At 37.4% G+C, this 15,920-nt stretch overlaps 1 protein-coding gene across 6 annotated transcripts in view; it reads right to left on the reverse strand.

The window, feature by feature from the left end:
• Nucleotides 1–288: 288 nt before the first annotated feature.
• The window catches only part of DMD (dystrophin), a 1,770,560-nt gene continuing 1,754,928 nt past the window's right edge, over nucleotides 289–15,920 (reverse strand). For 3 of the 6 annotated variants that reach the window (XM_030807549.1, XM_030807554.1, XM_030807553.1), the window contains 3 exons: nucleotides 14,917–15,009; nucleotides 7,506–7,537; nucleotides 289–2,898 (listed from right to left, as the gene is read on the reverse strand). In XM_030807549.1, the coding sequence (XP_030663409.1) occupies nucleotides 2,887–2,898; nucleotides 7,506–7,537; nucleotides 14,917–15,009 (137 nt within the window). In that variant the 3' untranslated portion in view covers nucleotides 289–2,886. The remainder of the gene's footprint in view (nucleotides 2,899–7,505; nucleotides 7,538–14,916; nucleotides 15,010–15,920) is intronic. The other 3 variants (XM_030807552.1, XM_030807551.1, XM_030807550.1) reach the window with 2 other exon arrangements.

Below are 15,920 nucleotides of genomic sequence, written 5' to 3' on the forward strand. Positions count from 1 at the left end.
TGCAGAGAATGCTATATCCTGTGAAATAAATAATAGGAAAAAAATAGGAACATATATATTTAAATTGCTTATATAATAATAAGGACACTCTGGAAGACTAAATAAGAAATTAATAATGTCTGTCTTACTCATAGGGCGATGAGGATGATATGGGGGAAGGGGTAGTTGGGAGTCTTTTCACCGTCTTTCTAGATTATAGTTTTTTACTCATATGCATGTATTACCTATTTAGAAAGTAAATAACAACTAAATTAAAATAAAAACAAAGCACTGCAGTCCAGTCAGTACTTTTTTGTAACATAACTGCGTGCTTTATTGAGATACACAGTAAAGCAGTACTATAATACAATAGTAAGGCATATATTTGGTGAAGTCTGATATGTTGTGAAAATGCAGTAAAACTGAAGTTTAAAAAAATAATTAGTAAATGTTACAGTGTTGGTGTTAAAACACAATATATTATGATACTCAAGTAAGAACTCAGTACCTGAAAACAATGACAAAACATGCCATGTGATGTTTATGCTTCAGTTACATTGATTATGATTTACAGTTTAATACTTGGTGGTTATAAAGAACACAACACGAAATAATGTCCAAATTATGCTTAAAATGCAGCAATAAAGCTCTCAATTTTTGTTCAAATATTACGACAGACTCACTCCAGAACTAATGTCTAAAAGAAAAAACAAAAAGATTAAAATTATGCACTCTATTTACCTCTGATTTTAGAATGAAACTTAAACTTCTTAGTAGGATGTAAAGTAACCCCTTATTTTAAGTCTTAGTTTTAAAAATCCTTGGGTAAAGAAAAGGTCCAGCGTCACATAAAGGAAAAAATGCAAGACAAAAACCAAATCGTCATGTGATTTGGTAATTTGTTATCTTAGAGCTTTGGGTTTTCTTTTGAAAATTATAAAGGAAAAAGAAAATAACGCAATAGACGAGTGGTGAAGCTGTGAACTCAGGTGTGCACAATTATCAGGAACACCCCAAAACCAAAGTGAGGTAGAAATAGCATGAGAAGCCATGTTTGATGTTAATTAATTATTAATAAAATAATGGACAAAACCCACTCTGCAAAAGCTAATTACTCTTGATGTCAGAGGTAACAGATTTGCAAAATTATAGGTCACATGGTGATGTCTATTGAATGAATGATTTAAAAAATCAAAGAGGAATAAAATGGCATGAAAGAGTAAAGCTTTTTCCTACCAATCCTTAGCTTTTCCTCTTGAGCTTTTCTCCTCTTTTTGAGCAATTTTTGTTTGTTTATATATTTAACCTGTCTAATCCACCAAGAAAGGTTTGGAGTAGCTTTTTTAGTTTTGTAACATTTGAATCTATTTGCCTTCTTACCTACAAACCTGTGTGGAATTAACTCGCAGAGAAATGCAAAGGAGGGAAACACAGTTCATGGGCTTCTGGGTTGATACTTGTCAGTATCACAAATATGATGGGGCTACTGTCTTACACCTTTTCCCGAAGTTTATTTTAAATTATGTCTTATGGCATTTAAAAACTCATCCCGCATGGGAAAATAAATCTAAAAAACAGCAACAAAAACAAAACCACCCACTTCCGAGGGCATAATAATTTAATTTAGTTGTAATTATAGAGAACTTTATGTATTATGAACACGTATCCAATCCTTCACTTAAAGAGTGGCCTACTCCTTCACAGGGATGGGCTGGGAATCCATAGCCCTCCAGCCCTATCATCGTCCTGCTACTGCTTGGGAGTTAGTTAAAAATACCTTCTGATACTCAGAAGGTCAGAATACCTTCTGATTTCCACTGAAGCATCATTAAATCTAAATCGTGGCATTGCTAGCAGCAGGAAGCTGAATATATCAATCAATCAATCAATCAACCGATTGATTACTCTGATATAATAAGTCCTGTGTATTCATTCACATGTTCCCTTTAAAAAAATTCAATACTTTTTAGTTGTCAGTGGAAAGTTTAAAATGAGAACTATCTGGAGCTGTAGACAATGTTTGTTTTACAGTGGTAGCTTCCTCCTGGCTTCCGGCTCTGGGGAATATCCATTCTAGACCAAGCAGGTAAGCCTGGATGACTAGAAGTAATTTCTTTCTATTAGGAAGTGACATGAACATTTAAAAAATGGAAAAAGTCTATAGAAATTTGTATCTATTTATCTATATAACTATAGTATTTATATACTTATAGACATATAGATATATAAAATGGAAACTCACAGCCTGCCCCACTCAGTTGACAATTCTTAAATGAGCAGCAGTGTGAAGTAGTCATTTGGTGGTAGAGGAAGTCCTATCTTTAATATGCAAAAAAAGAAAAAGCCATGAATTTCATATGGATATCACACCGAAAGGATGCAAAACAATGCGCTGCCTCAAAGTTGTGTGTATACGTGTGTGTGTGTATGTATGTGTGTGTGTGTGTGTTTGTTTGTTTTTAGGGGTTTTTATAAACAACTTTTTTTTATAAAGCACACTTTAGTTTACAATCTTTCTTTATAACTGTTATAAATTTTTAAACAACCCAAAATGCGTTCCATATAAAGAAATGGCAAGTTATTTAGCTATCAAGATTTTACATGTAGTTTTCTTATAACTTTTTTGTACAATTGCATAGACGTGTAAAACCTGCCATTGTTAACAAAACAATAACAGACTTAGAAACTACTGAAATCTACAGTATAGTACCACTACCCTTCACAAAAATATAGATTTATTTCTTGTAAACTCTTACTGTCTAATCCTCTTTGTTGTATGAATATTATAAAAACCATGCGGGAATCAGGAGTTGTAAAACATTTATTCTGCTCCTTCTTCATCTGTCATGACTGATACTAAGGACTCCATCGCTCTGCCCAAATCATCTGCCATGTGGAAAAGACTTCCTACATTGTGTCCTGGAAAACAAAGAGAAAGACAGACTTTACAAAAGGTGCAGATAGCATCACTCTGTTTCTTTGCCATTTGGGAACTCACTCATTCCCCATTTCTGGGTGAAGACAACACAGAGGCTGCATCGAGGGTATACACAACAAGGTTTGATTTTCACCAGTTTCCAGGAAGAAGCAAAGCCTTGTTAATGAAGCCATTACACGTTGTTAGTATCAGCTTAATGTTGCATCAGGCTACTGGTGTTTAAATGGAAAAATGTCAAGCTACACTCATGGTCCCAATGTAAATATATATCAAAAGAATTCCATAGATAAGCACAAGATTTCTATCAGAACAGGAACATTCCATGATGGGATACATCTTTTCCACCTTGGCTATGAGTGATTACTTACTCTCTACTTGTACTAACATTTTTTACTATCGAACCACCATCATCACCCTTACAACTACCACCACCCAACCACTGCCACCATCACCACCACACCAAATTTTCATTTCAAAGCTGTTTCAGGCTGTTTGTTGGCTTGCTTCTGAGGCTATGGTGGAGGTGGCTATTTATTTTCTCTCTGCTTTTACTTGGGTTGAAAAATAAAAACTCTTGAATTGACCTTTTGGTGCACTATTAACATTTGAATTAGGAAACCTCAGAATAAAAATTGCTTTCCATTCCAAATTACTCTAGACCCTAATTATAAGGTGACCCACATATACTGTATGCATTTGGGTATTCTGTGAATCCATCTTAGATCTCCTCCTAAATGAGGGTTAACTATCACAATAGCCTTTTAATAATAATGCAGCATGACCTAGCACGAATCTCCCAGCATGGAGAAAAAGAACAGCACAATGTCCCTGGGCACTTTACTTTGTAGAAAAATTCAGATTTAGAGTAAGAAAGATAATCTGAGACATACTTTATGGCTTGCCTTTTCATCTATGTCGCATAGTTTTATATGGCTAATTTTAATTATTGCACATTGGTAAATCCTTCCACTCTTCAAGTATTGCCTTTGGAACTGAAATGCTTTACTAGGCTATTACTACCTTGCCATGTATCAACGTTACAGATTCCCATAATAATTGTTAAAATCCCAATAAAAATTATAGACAGACTAGGGAGAGTATTTTGTTTTAATATTTATTTCAAGAGACATAGCTTCTCTACAAAATATGGGAGGCTCTGAAGAGGATTCATGGGCAGGCACTTAAACAGTGATGGCACCAGATCAACTGAAGACTTAGTAAAAGTTTAATGTCATTCAGGCATTTCTATTAAGGTGACCAAGTTTGTATATCTATCTTTTTGTGCTTTATTAGTGCAAAGAATTTCATGGACTATTAATTATATTTTAGAAAATCACTTTGGATTTTGGTTGAGACTGCAAGTATAAAAATTTTTTAACAAAGCATATGCAGTATTCATAAAGTAGGCCAATAGTTTGGCAGCCCTCAGTGAAGAACTGAAATCATTTTTGGCTTTCTGTGCCATAAAAACCACAGGAAGACGACACAGTGGGGCCTTTGCTGCTCCTTAGAGCTCAGAATACAAATATATAACTAACTAACTGCTGCTATCAAGCTGCAGGGCTTCCCCTGTATCTATTTTTGACTGTCCAGCAACCCTGGGAAATCTGCATAATTATTCATGCAGAAATTGAAAATAGATGGAATAACTGCAAATTTTTAATTACTAGCAATCTTTATGGTCATTAACAAAATCAGTAAAAACAAAGTCCAGGACCTTTACAACCTGATGCCTGAATGTAATTCGAAGTATTTCTCATGACCCACATGTGACTATAGTATATTGTCCACCTAGTAGCTAGAAAACGTATTACAAAACATCAACAAAAAAGGGGGGAAAACTCATTTTTTCCTGTCAGCTTATCGATAATCAAAAAGTGTCTTTTTAGGCTGTGTGCTAGAGGATGTAGATGGCAGTTCAAAATAAAACAAGTAAATGCATTTATGAATTATATAGCCACCTTGAAATGGTGTTCAGTTACTAACTGGAAGGAGAATTCTTGAGTCTCTCAAGAAGCATAAGTTCTAGGGGTATCTGCTGTTTAAAAATTTGCCAGGGAAAACAGAGGTTCATTATTCTTAATGTGCCATGCACACTCCCACAAAGAGTTGGGTGGCCTTTAACCGGTTTAAACTGCTGCATTTTCACAAATGACCTTGTGGCCATCTTTGTGCTATAAAAATAAAGAACTTTTAGAGTCACTTCATCATCTATATTATGCCTTTGGTTACTTCACTAAATACCTGCTTTACCAGACTAATTCTAATTTTTTTCCATGGAGTTTTTCATTAGATCCAGAAAAAAGTCAGTCAGAATCATACTTTAATCCATTGGAGGGGTAAGACTGCACTGTGACATGAATATAGAAAGTAGATTTGTATCCTAGTTCTATTTTCCATGTGTGTAAGGCAGAGCATTCGGGAGGTCATTAATTTTACCTGACAGATTTTTCTAAAGTCAAAATTACCATCTCATACTATGAAGTATGAGAGGTACTGAAGAGCAGCCAGGATTCAGGCATTTGCAATCACCTTCAGGCACAAGGTGACAGAAAACTATGTCTGTCTATAGAAAGTATTAATTTAATCCATTTTGAACACAAAGGCACTATGCCTTGAACATTAGGGCAGTTGTATGTTTTTCAAGTTGGCGCTAACTGCAACACATTTAGTCTCACACGCCACCACTGCCTGAGGGAATTGTTTTCCACAGCGATTGGAATTGAGACTTTCTGGCAAAGATCCAAGACCTCAATAGCAATCTGGTGCTCTATTTTTTAAAAATACACTTCCCAAATAAATTGTTAGCATTCAATTGTCCAAAGCAAAGCCAGAATACTACAGTGAAATTTGCTTATCTTTTCTTCTCTATAATTTAATCTCTCTCTGAAAAAAATCTGGTTTACTGTATATTTGGGATATTTTCATAGCATTAAAAAAGGTCATTATTGTTTTGATTCTTTGGCTTCTGGAAACTTGTCTGAACACCATACACCTCAGGTAGTCAAGTCTGCAAATACCTATATAACTTCAGTTACATGTGCTAGCCTTTTCTGAAATTCATTTGTGAGTGAAACATGTTTAAGGTGGTCAAAATTATGGTGCATTTTTCTACAAAAAAGTTAAGATGAATAAATTTTAAGGGGCACTTACCATAAGAATGAACCCAAGAAGTCTCACATACGAAGTACATGAACCAGGCAAACTGTCAGGAGCATTCAATGCTTCACCAAGTCAGGTTTCCTCAATTTCTCCTCCCAACCTACCATTCCCTCCCTAGCCCCACTGCCCAAAGCCTTGGAAGGAGGCACTGGCACAGACACACTGAAGGATCATTAAATTGATTAGACTTGTACGGCACAGTGTTGGCAGAGTTTTCATTACGACTCCTGTGTTTAAATGAATCAGTGGTTGCTCCAGTCCATCCTGTTGCTAAGGAGTCCACAATCTTCTCATTTAAGAAGGACTCTCCACCCATCCAGCCTGTCTCCCAGAACACTGTCATCCCATGGGAGAGCTTTCCTTCTCTCCTCCTTCAGATTAAATTCTTGGTAGAGACAACCTTGATTTTACTTGGGCTGTCAGTTAACACTTTGTCATCCAGCAGTCACTTAATTAGGTAATTCGATATTCAGACAGTATTCCTGGTGGAATAGGAGTAAGAAGCATCTTTCACTGTAAAACCTGAAACCACATTCAGTGATAAGACTGCACCCTATCCCTTTCAACCCATAAATAGGCATTTTAAAAAACTCTCAAAACTCCAATGTTTAATTTTTTAATCGAATTGGTTATTGTTCTGTGTTGCCTCAAATACCAAATAAAAAAGATCATCTTCTGAAGGGTACGCTGAGATGACCTAAGCCTTTCAAATGAGAGTTAAGAGTGTGGGTCTGGAGCCAGACTGCCTGGATCCAAATCCTGGCTTTGTCACCTGGGACACACTGCTTACTCTCTCATTGACTCAGTCTCCTTATCTGTAAAACGGGGTTAATAAGAGTACCTACCTCACAGGTTTGTCATGAAGATGACATGATGAAAAAGATGGCAAGTGCTGAGAACAATGCTTGGCACACAGTAAGTGCTCAAAAAATGTTCGCTAAAATGGGAACGAAAGAGCGTAGGAACCAAGAAAAAAGGAAACAAAAGCAAAATGAAGTCATCCCAGAAGAATAAAAACTAAGGGCGCTGGCAGAAAATGCTAAGGTCCTGGAAGTGGAAGAAAGCTTTATGACTCATCAGTTATGTTCAAGGCTAAATTTATTTTGAAGATTTTGTTTGTGTTGCAAATGGCAACAGATGATGAACGGCAGGATTCCAACCTAGGGACTACAAAGGATTGCCATTTTAAAGAGATTCTTGCTACCCCAACCCCAGTCTTGTCGTCATGGTGATGACAACGGCAATGAACATTTGAGGAATGTTCCTCATGAGCTGCAAGTGGAGAGGTGGCTACCATCCTTACATGATGACACAATGTGTAATACACACATGCGCGTGCACACACACAATTCTTACACAAACGCCAAACATAAAAAGCAGGATGAGACAGACAGAAGCCATGGCCGTGAGCCTGAATCTCACTAACCTCTCTCATTGGCTTTCCAGGGGTATTTCTTCCTTTAATAATAGAGAGAGGAAGAGGCAGAGATATCAGAAAGGGGAAAAAAAACATGCATAAATATACAATTATCATACCAATTTGCTGCTTTTACCAAACAAATGTTGAGATGACCATTTATTCTCTGCTGGAAAAAAAAAAAACAGAAACAAAAAACCCAAAAGACACATCTGGTCAAATAACCTTTACATACACTTAAGATCAGTGTAAACAGATAACATGATCCAGAAGACGTCATTTGTAAAATCCATAGAGTTCACGCATTAAACTGGATGAAAACTGGCACAGAATAGAAATCTGACAAATTGGGCATTGTTTTCAAGGACAACTCAAACTTAATGTTAAAAAAAATCTCAGAATCTCTTCACTCTTGACAATCAGCACACTGAAACATAAACGGTAGTTGACTCTGTGTGCCCAAAGTCTGCACATCAAATGCAAGGTAGAACCCGACATAGAGGCTGGACTCCATCCTCTTGGGAGAATTTGTTTTGTTCTGTCTGATAGAAGCTGAGCATTTCCATGATGAAATTGGAGGCATTTGAGAAAATAGAAAGAACAGATGAGGGGAAGAGGTTAAGTCCCACTAATGGGCAAGCCACAGAGCCAGATCCAGGAATGAGCTTTCAACTTCCTCCTCAATTCAGCAAATATCAGGAGCCTTCAGATGCAATGGCTAAAGACTCACTGGCCTTGATTCATAGATTCCTACATCTGTATGCATTTATTTATATTTCAAAAGTAGACTCTGATGAGAAAGTGTTCTATGGTAAGTCATAATTGGACAGAAAAGTAGGGACCTCTGACCATACATGTCAACAGCATGTCTTGGGCATGCAATTTCCTTTAAAATCTTGGTTTTCAAACGGTTTCAACTATAGCAATTGGACATCTCCTAAAACAATCTTATATGGAATTCCAATATTTGGAGCAGTTCAAAGCAGAGCTGTGAGAGATCCTGTATAGCATCTCCCATCCCCCTCCACCCATCATTCTCAGTGGCTCCAAGAAGACCAAAAACTCCCTGAAACAATTTGAGAACTACTACTAGTCTGGAATGAAGAAGTATGGAGCTATGACACCAATAGAAACCTTTCAAAACTCAAGGTTAGGGTTCAAAACTTCTAGTATACCTTTAAAGACAGTGTCCAAGTTTTTCTTTCCTCTCTCCTTCTCTTTCTTCCCTCCCTTTCTCCCTCTCTCCCTTAATTTCCTGCATGACTCAGCGATTTCTTAGGAGTATCAGATTTTCAGCTTGACCACATAAGGGCCAGGTATTTATGATGCTCCTCAAGGCAGGGAAAAGAGGGAGAAAAAATGGGTACTAGCTCCTCAGCTGTGGGGGTCACTAGTGGGAGATCCATACCAAATGATGTTCCCATCATTTGGGGAGGAGAACATCATTCTGTCCTTGATGGCTGAAATCCCAGTATGAATTACTCACCCCTTCTTTTTGATTCCTTTAGCAAGGTTTTTTAAAAAAAGTATCTTTATGTTTCATAATACTGTCTGGTGGCAGAATTAATTCTCTTCCCCTGTAAGACTATAAGCCTCTTGAGGACGGGGTCCACATGTTGCTCATCCACCTCTCTATCCCCAATGCCCTGTGCTGTACATAGACACTTTTGGTATTTGATACATACTGGCTGAAGTGAATTGGTAAAGTAGTAGTTGGGTCATGACCAGGAGTCCTTCTGTGTTATAAGTAACTTGCCCTTCACTGGCACACTTTAGTTTGGATGCCAAAGGTGGGTAACTTGTTTTGGCATGTAACTTTGGTCTACTTTTGAAACTTGAGATCTTTAGGAAGGACAGTGTTGTTAGACAGCCATGTGATTTAGAATGTAATTATGGTTATATACTTCAGAATGTAATGATGATTCTTAGAATGCTTAATGTTACGTATCTTTAGTAATTCTACACTAAGCCATATTCAGAACTCAGTTATCAATTGATTATTGCTTAATATGTAACAGCAAATGACTTGTGTTATGTTCCAGATCCTTCTTCAGAAACCATATTTTATGAAAATGGACCTCCCAGAGCCAAGCTAACTCTAATCTCTTCTAAAATCCTCCCTCATCACTTGGGTCCCCATGTACTCATTAACACATTACAAAAGGAAGGTCCTTTTTTTCACTTTAGAAAAAGTTAAAAACAAATGATATTTTCTACTGTATAAGGACTAGTTCTACACTGACAAAACAGAGGCTATACTTGATTACAACATTTTTAAAAGTTCTTGACCGATAAAGTTTCAGATAAAAGTTTTATTTTATAAACTTTTTTTTTTTTTTGAAATGAGTTTCCGTAGACCTTCAGTTATAGTGTCCATCTGGCAATGTGATGTGTTGTCAGGAAATGAATCAAGACAAAAGGGAAGTGTGCTGGGGCTGTCCTGAGTCTAAATAAAGGGCTTGGTCAGGTCTAGAGAAGTCTAATTTCCTCGGGCAGTATAAAATTGACATTATTGATTGTAATTCATTATTTTAGAGTTGGAATTGCAGGACAGTACTGTTTGTTTCTGGGTGCTTTTAGCCTCTTTTATATTAATTCACTGACTGTTTAAAATACTTAAGGAAGAATGAGTCCCTTTTTAGGATTTCTGTTATTTTATAAGTCAAAAAAATTCAAATGGCCACACTTTGCAGGCTCTTTGGTGAACACGAATATAAATCTATAAATCAATTCAATTTCAGCTCAATAATCTTGTTCAGCTGAAAGCTGATCAGCACAGAAGCCTGTGACTCTACACATGTAATGAGTCAGAATGGACAACAAAATAATAGTGTAAAGCAGGGATTGGCAAATTTTCCCCATAAAGGGCCAGATAGTAAATATTTCAGGCTTTGCAAGCCCACCATCTCTGTACCAACTATTCAACACTGCTGCAACTGCTCTGCCCTGGTAATGAGAAAGCAACTACAGGCAACATGTAAATGAATGGGTATGGCTGTGTTCCAATAAAACTTTATAAAAACAGGTAGTGGGCCAGATTTGGCATATGGGCTGTATGTAGTTTGCTAGTCCTGGATTAAAGGGATAACTGCTCAAATCCTTTGTGGGAGCATATAGGAACAGAATGGTGCCTGAAAAAGGGCACACCATATTTCTATCTGCCTTTGTTCTTTATGTTGCTCTTCCATAAAAGAACCACAGAATAAGATTTTAATTTTAAAAGATGGCAGGTTTTACAAAGCTGTTGGGTTGGTAATTTAGGGGTATTTGATAGAATGTATGCGGGCTTGCTTGAGAGGGGATGGTATGAAAAAAAGAGGATGGCATGGGCTGGTGGAGATAAAAATAATGTGGCACAGGTCAGTAGGCAAGAGATTGTACAGGCAGCAGAAATAGTAGCACTGCTAACTGCTTTCTGGATTGTTTTACTGCATTAAGAGCTTATCTTGGCTCCTGTTATTCATTCATCTATATAAAGTGGTACCACATTTTAGAGAGCCTAATACCATACTACTGACTAGGAGAGCATTTCTTTCATCAATGCACATACATATAAAAATATCTTTGTTAGTCTGCTAAATGATCAGAGACTTATGGACAAATCACTTAATAGGGTTATTTTTTAAATTACATTTGTTTATTCTACCTATGTAGTTTTCCTATAGAATGGCAGAGCTTTAGAAAGTACCTTATAGTAAAGTAGATAATGACCTACTACACTAGAATTCAATTTCTACACATATACTTACAAAGGAAGAGATTACATAGAAATTGGCTAATATTCAGTGTTTAGATATACATTGAGCCACTCAAATCCAAGTGTGTGTGAACAACTAAGTATATCTAGAGACCAACCAGAAAGATATAATCACAAAGCTGAATGTTCACACATTCATATCTTGAATGTGCTCCTGCTTATATTGCCTATTATGCAGGATAGTGTTGGCCATCCGTTTATCACTAAATGGAGAAGCATGCCACTCATTTATTAATTTTGATAACAGTTTAGCAAAGCCATTAAGATAAGATTAGAAGGCTAACTTAACTTGCTCAATGGCCATAAACAAGGCACTTGACTTTTCTTGGCTTCCAGGTACTCTTTGTGAAAATAAAAGATAAAGGTTAGCTGACACCTTCCGGACCAACTCTGTGGCAAGGGGCAACAGAAAAGTTGTAAATCTGAGGTACACAATAGCTTGCCTATCTACATACTTTATATTTATGAAAAGCATAAGTTTTTTAAAAACGGCTTTTCCTCTGTGGGCAATTAACTAGCAGGGTTAAGTAAACCACGAGGTGGTATTTAATAGCACATTTCCACTAAATGTCAGACCTCTGGCTCTCACATCTGTTTTGAGTTACTCAAACAGCTGTCCAAAACAGCTGTAGCAACCATGAACTTTGTTTTTTGTAACACAACAATGAGAACATGGATGGTAGTGTTAGAATAAAACTATAAAGGTCTCTGAGACATTAGCAACGTCTTGGCAGAAACTTCCATGGCAAAAATCTCAAAATTTAAATTTTTTTGAAAGATAATTCAACCAGGCAAGAAAAACTGAGATCACATAGATTAGTATTTTTAAACCACTGGTTCAGAAAATCCATTTAGTGGGTTGCAACCAGCATTTTGTTTTTAAATAAATAAAACAGAAAAACAGCATGCATTGTATGTAGTATGGAAGGCATCACTTGAGGAAACTTTTGTTTCTGATCTTTGTATGCATATGCGACTGTAAATGTGTGTGTGTACATATGGTGGGTGTATATATACATGTGTGTACATAAACACACGTATAATTTATTTTATATCTTTACCCCAGTTTGTGATGTAAAATGTTTCTCTGATATGGATAACCATCAAAAGAGAGTCAAAAATCACTGTCCTGGATGTCAAAAGTGTTAAAATGACCTTTCAAGGCTCTTCCATTTGAGAGACTTTGTAATCCCAAGATGTTAAGATTCTCAAGAATTTCTTCTTAATATCAGCTGAACACATCTACCAACTGGTAAGATGTTCCCGCCAAACTTGCCGGTATATGTGTGTGTACACACACATATGCCATTTTTCAAAATTTAAAAAGTGCTTTTAGTTGGAAATACAGCATCCAAAAACCACTTTTTTGAGTGCATCAATAATTAGCCTAATTTTTACAATAACGAAACTTTTTATCCACTTGAATTTGGGGAGAAAAAGGCCTGTAAGAAAGCCCGAGTTAGCTGAAAGTAGCAAAACGTGAGGAAATGCCAAGATCATGGTATTGCAGAATGATCGGCCAGATTTTCCAATACCTTAGCTACTCTCTTGTGTTTTTTGTGTATTTAATTGTTTTGTTTTTTCAAGAATGTGAATTAATTTTCTCAGGCCACAAAGGTACCACTGAGTAAGCAGGAACTTCAGTTAATGGAATTGGTATCGGACAAAGCTTCCTTATCCCACATTTGAGAACTTAAATCAGCACTTAAGGCCTGAAATTCTTCCGTAAGCACTAATTTAGTAAACACTATCCAGGTGTCCTAAATTGAATTTCCCGAGTTTCCATACAAGTAAGTAAATCAACATCAGAGATACTGACTGCTAAATACCATATCAGAGGGGGGTATATTTCTTGTCTTCCAGGAAGCTTCTACACCCATGTGGTATCTAGCTTTAAGGACTCTCAAAGCGGGACGCAGGGAGATGGTGCAAAGGATTTCACCTTACAGCTAATTAGGGTGGACCAGAGACTCAGGTACAAAAAGGAGTCTAGGAAGTCAAGGCTGCCTATGAAGAAGCAGTCATGAGCCTTGCTGTAGCTTCTTCTCTGCTAACCTCTTGTTTAGATGCGGAAGAAATGCCCAGGGTGCCAACAGGGCAGCCACCCACTAACTTTCCAGAGCAGGTAAGCACCCTACCAGTTCAAGGGGCCAGGATCATACAGTAATCAATGATTGTATTGTGATTTGAATTTCTTTGGAGTTCTGTATCTGCAATTGACCATAAGTACCTTGAAGGCAAGGAACTTGTCATTTCTTCTTTCCATCCCTACTACCTCCACTGGTACATAGTAGGTGCTAGTAAAAGCAGGCAGGACAAAGTAATGAGGAGAAACGTGAAAGCACTTGATTCTGTCAAGCCCCTGTGTATGATCTTCTCATTGTGAATTATGACATCTAGAAGAAGGAGATACCTAAGATAGTCAGGATGGGGATGCGGGTGGCGGTGGGGGATGTGGAGGTGGGTGGAAGACAGATAAGATTTTTATCTGTTAAAATCAACACATCAGTGGCGCTCAGCAGTGAAAAGATGGCTGGTGCAGACATTTAAAATTAGCTTCCCCTGACGGTTCCTTAGCAACGCTCTACCAGAACATTATTGCTTTTAATGTGCACTGCACAACGTTTACTTGCACATCAAATAGCTAGGAAATGGCCATTGTTAACTGACACTGAACAAAAAGATAGGAAAAACACACGACTCAATACACCCTCCTCATTGCCCTTATGGAGAGGAACAAACAGCCCAGATTTCCTGCTGCCCGTCCCTCCCAGGCTACCCATTAGAGGTGCCAATCACTGGCCACAAAGCCTTGTGTTTTCTCCCTTTTGTTTCTGTAGGCTTTGCTTCTATTTGATCACAGGTGACTGCCATCATCCTTTTTATTCGTTGAAGGAAGGCAAGAGAGTGACTTTGTTTTATGTGAGGGCAATAAACCAAATAAATGCCCCCAGAAACGAACAGTAGCAGCAAAATATCATCTTGGATGAAGCAAGACATCTGACGCTCATGCAAGCCAGTGGAAAAATTCTGCGGGGTAAAATGCTGTTTTTGTATGGGGGTAAAATACGCAAGGCCAAAGTGATGAAGAAAAAGAAAAATATTAATGTCTTTCTTTGCTAAGCCTGTATTCCCTCTATCGAAGTAAAAAATAATAACCAACTACTCTATGAAGATTTAATTGTCCCTATATTTAAATGATGGAGTAAGATACAATTTTTAAATATAAAGGGCATAAGATGGCAAGTCAGAATCTCTACCACTACCGATCAGTAGGCATGTTCTAGGCCTTGCTGTAGCACGTAGTAGCCATATGTCCCTGGCAAAGGCACTATCAGGGCATTAATTTCCTCATCTGTAAAAGTCACATAATAATTGCTCTTCATTAAAGGGCACCTCATAATTAACTCTTCAGACTAACGTGTGAAGCAAGTAAGAAGGTGGTATTCTTATTTCTGGAAACATGTTGACCTCACAGGTATTTGAATTCAGAATACTCTAAACCACAAATTCACACTTAAAAATCAAATCTTTTCACCATGGACCCAAATTGCCATTCTGATACTGCGTGTTGGCTTCCATATGGAAAATACACCAGTTGGGTAGGGAAGCGAGTGGCCTGATCTCAGCAAATCTGCGTCCCTTCTAGGTATTGGAGCTTACCTCTTGAACTAGGGAAGGAGTTGTTGAGTTGCTCCATCACCTCCTCTAACCCTGTGCTTGTGTCCTGGGGAGGACTGAGAAGATCTTCCTCACCTTAAAGCAAAAACAAATAATGGAAAATTACATTTAAATAAAACAGATATTAAAGAAAAGGGCCATGATTACATTTTTAACACCATTATAAATTCATTTCACTTGCTCATAAATAACAAAAAAACCCCTCAAGCTTAATAATGAGGAAGTAATTCTTTAAAGGGAAGAAGAATTCCATACAGTAGTTTATCTATATCATTACCCTTGGAGAAAAAAAAAAAAACTGTATATCTTTTTTTTTTTTTTTTTTGAGACGGAGTCTTGCTCTGTCACCCAGGCTGGAGTGCAGTGGCACAATCCTGGCTCACTGCAACCTCCACCTCCCAGGTTCAAACAATTCTTCTGCCTCAGCCTCCCGAGTAGCTGGGACTACAGGCATGCACCACCGTGTCCAGCTAATTTTTGTATTTTTAGTAGAGACAGGGTTTCACCATATTGGCCAGGCTGGTCTCGAACTCCTGACCTCATGATCCGCCCACCTCAGCCTCCCAAAGTGCTGGGATTACAGGCGTGAGCCACCACACCCGGTCTACTGTGTATCTTTTTAAAAGTTGACTAGAAGAATTACTTGAAATGTGCCCCGCACATAGAAATGATAACTACATGAGATAATGAATACTCTAAATACCCTGACTTGATCATTACACATTCTGTGTATGCAACAAAATATCACATGCACTCCATAAATATGTACAAATATTATACTTCAGTAAAAAACAGGCTGGGTGCAGTTGCTCATGCCTGTAATCCCAGCCCTTTGGGAAGCCGAGGTGGGAGGATTGTTTGTTTATTGCCAGGAATATGAGAGCAGCTTGGGCAACATAGTGAGACCCTGTCTCTATTAAAAAAAAAAAAAAACCAAAAAATAAATTTAAAAATTAAAAAGAAGTAAAAAAAAGTCAATTTAAAAA

Source organism: Nomascus leucogenys, chromosome X (genome assembly GCF_006542625.1).
Source record: "Nomascus leucogenys isolate Asia chromosome X, Asia_NLE_v1, whole genome shotgun sequence".
NCBI lineage: Eukaryota > Metazoa > Chordata > Mammalia > Primates > Hylobatidae > Nomascus > Nomascus leucogenys.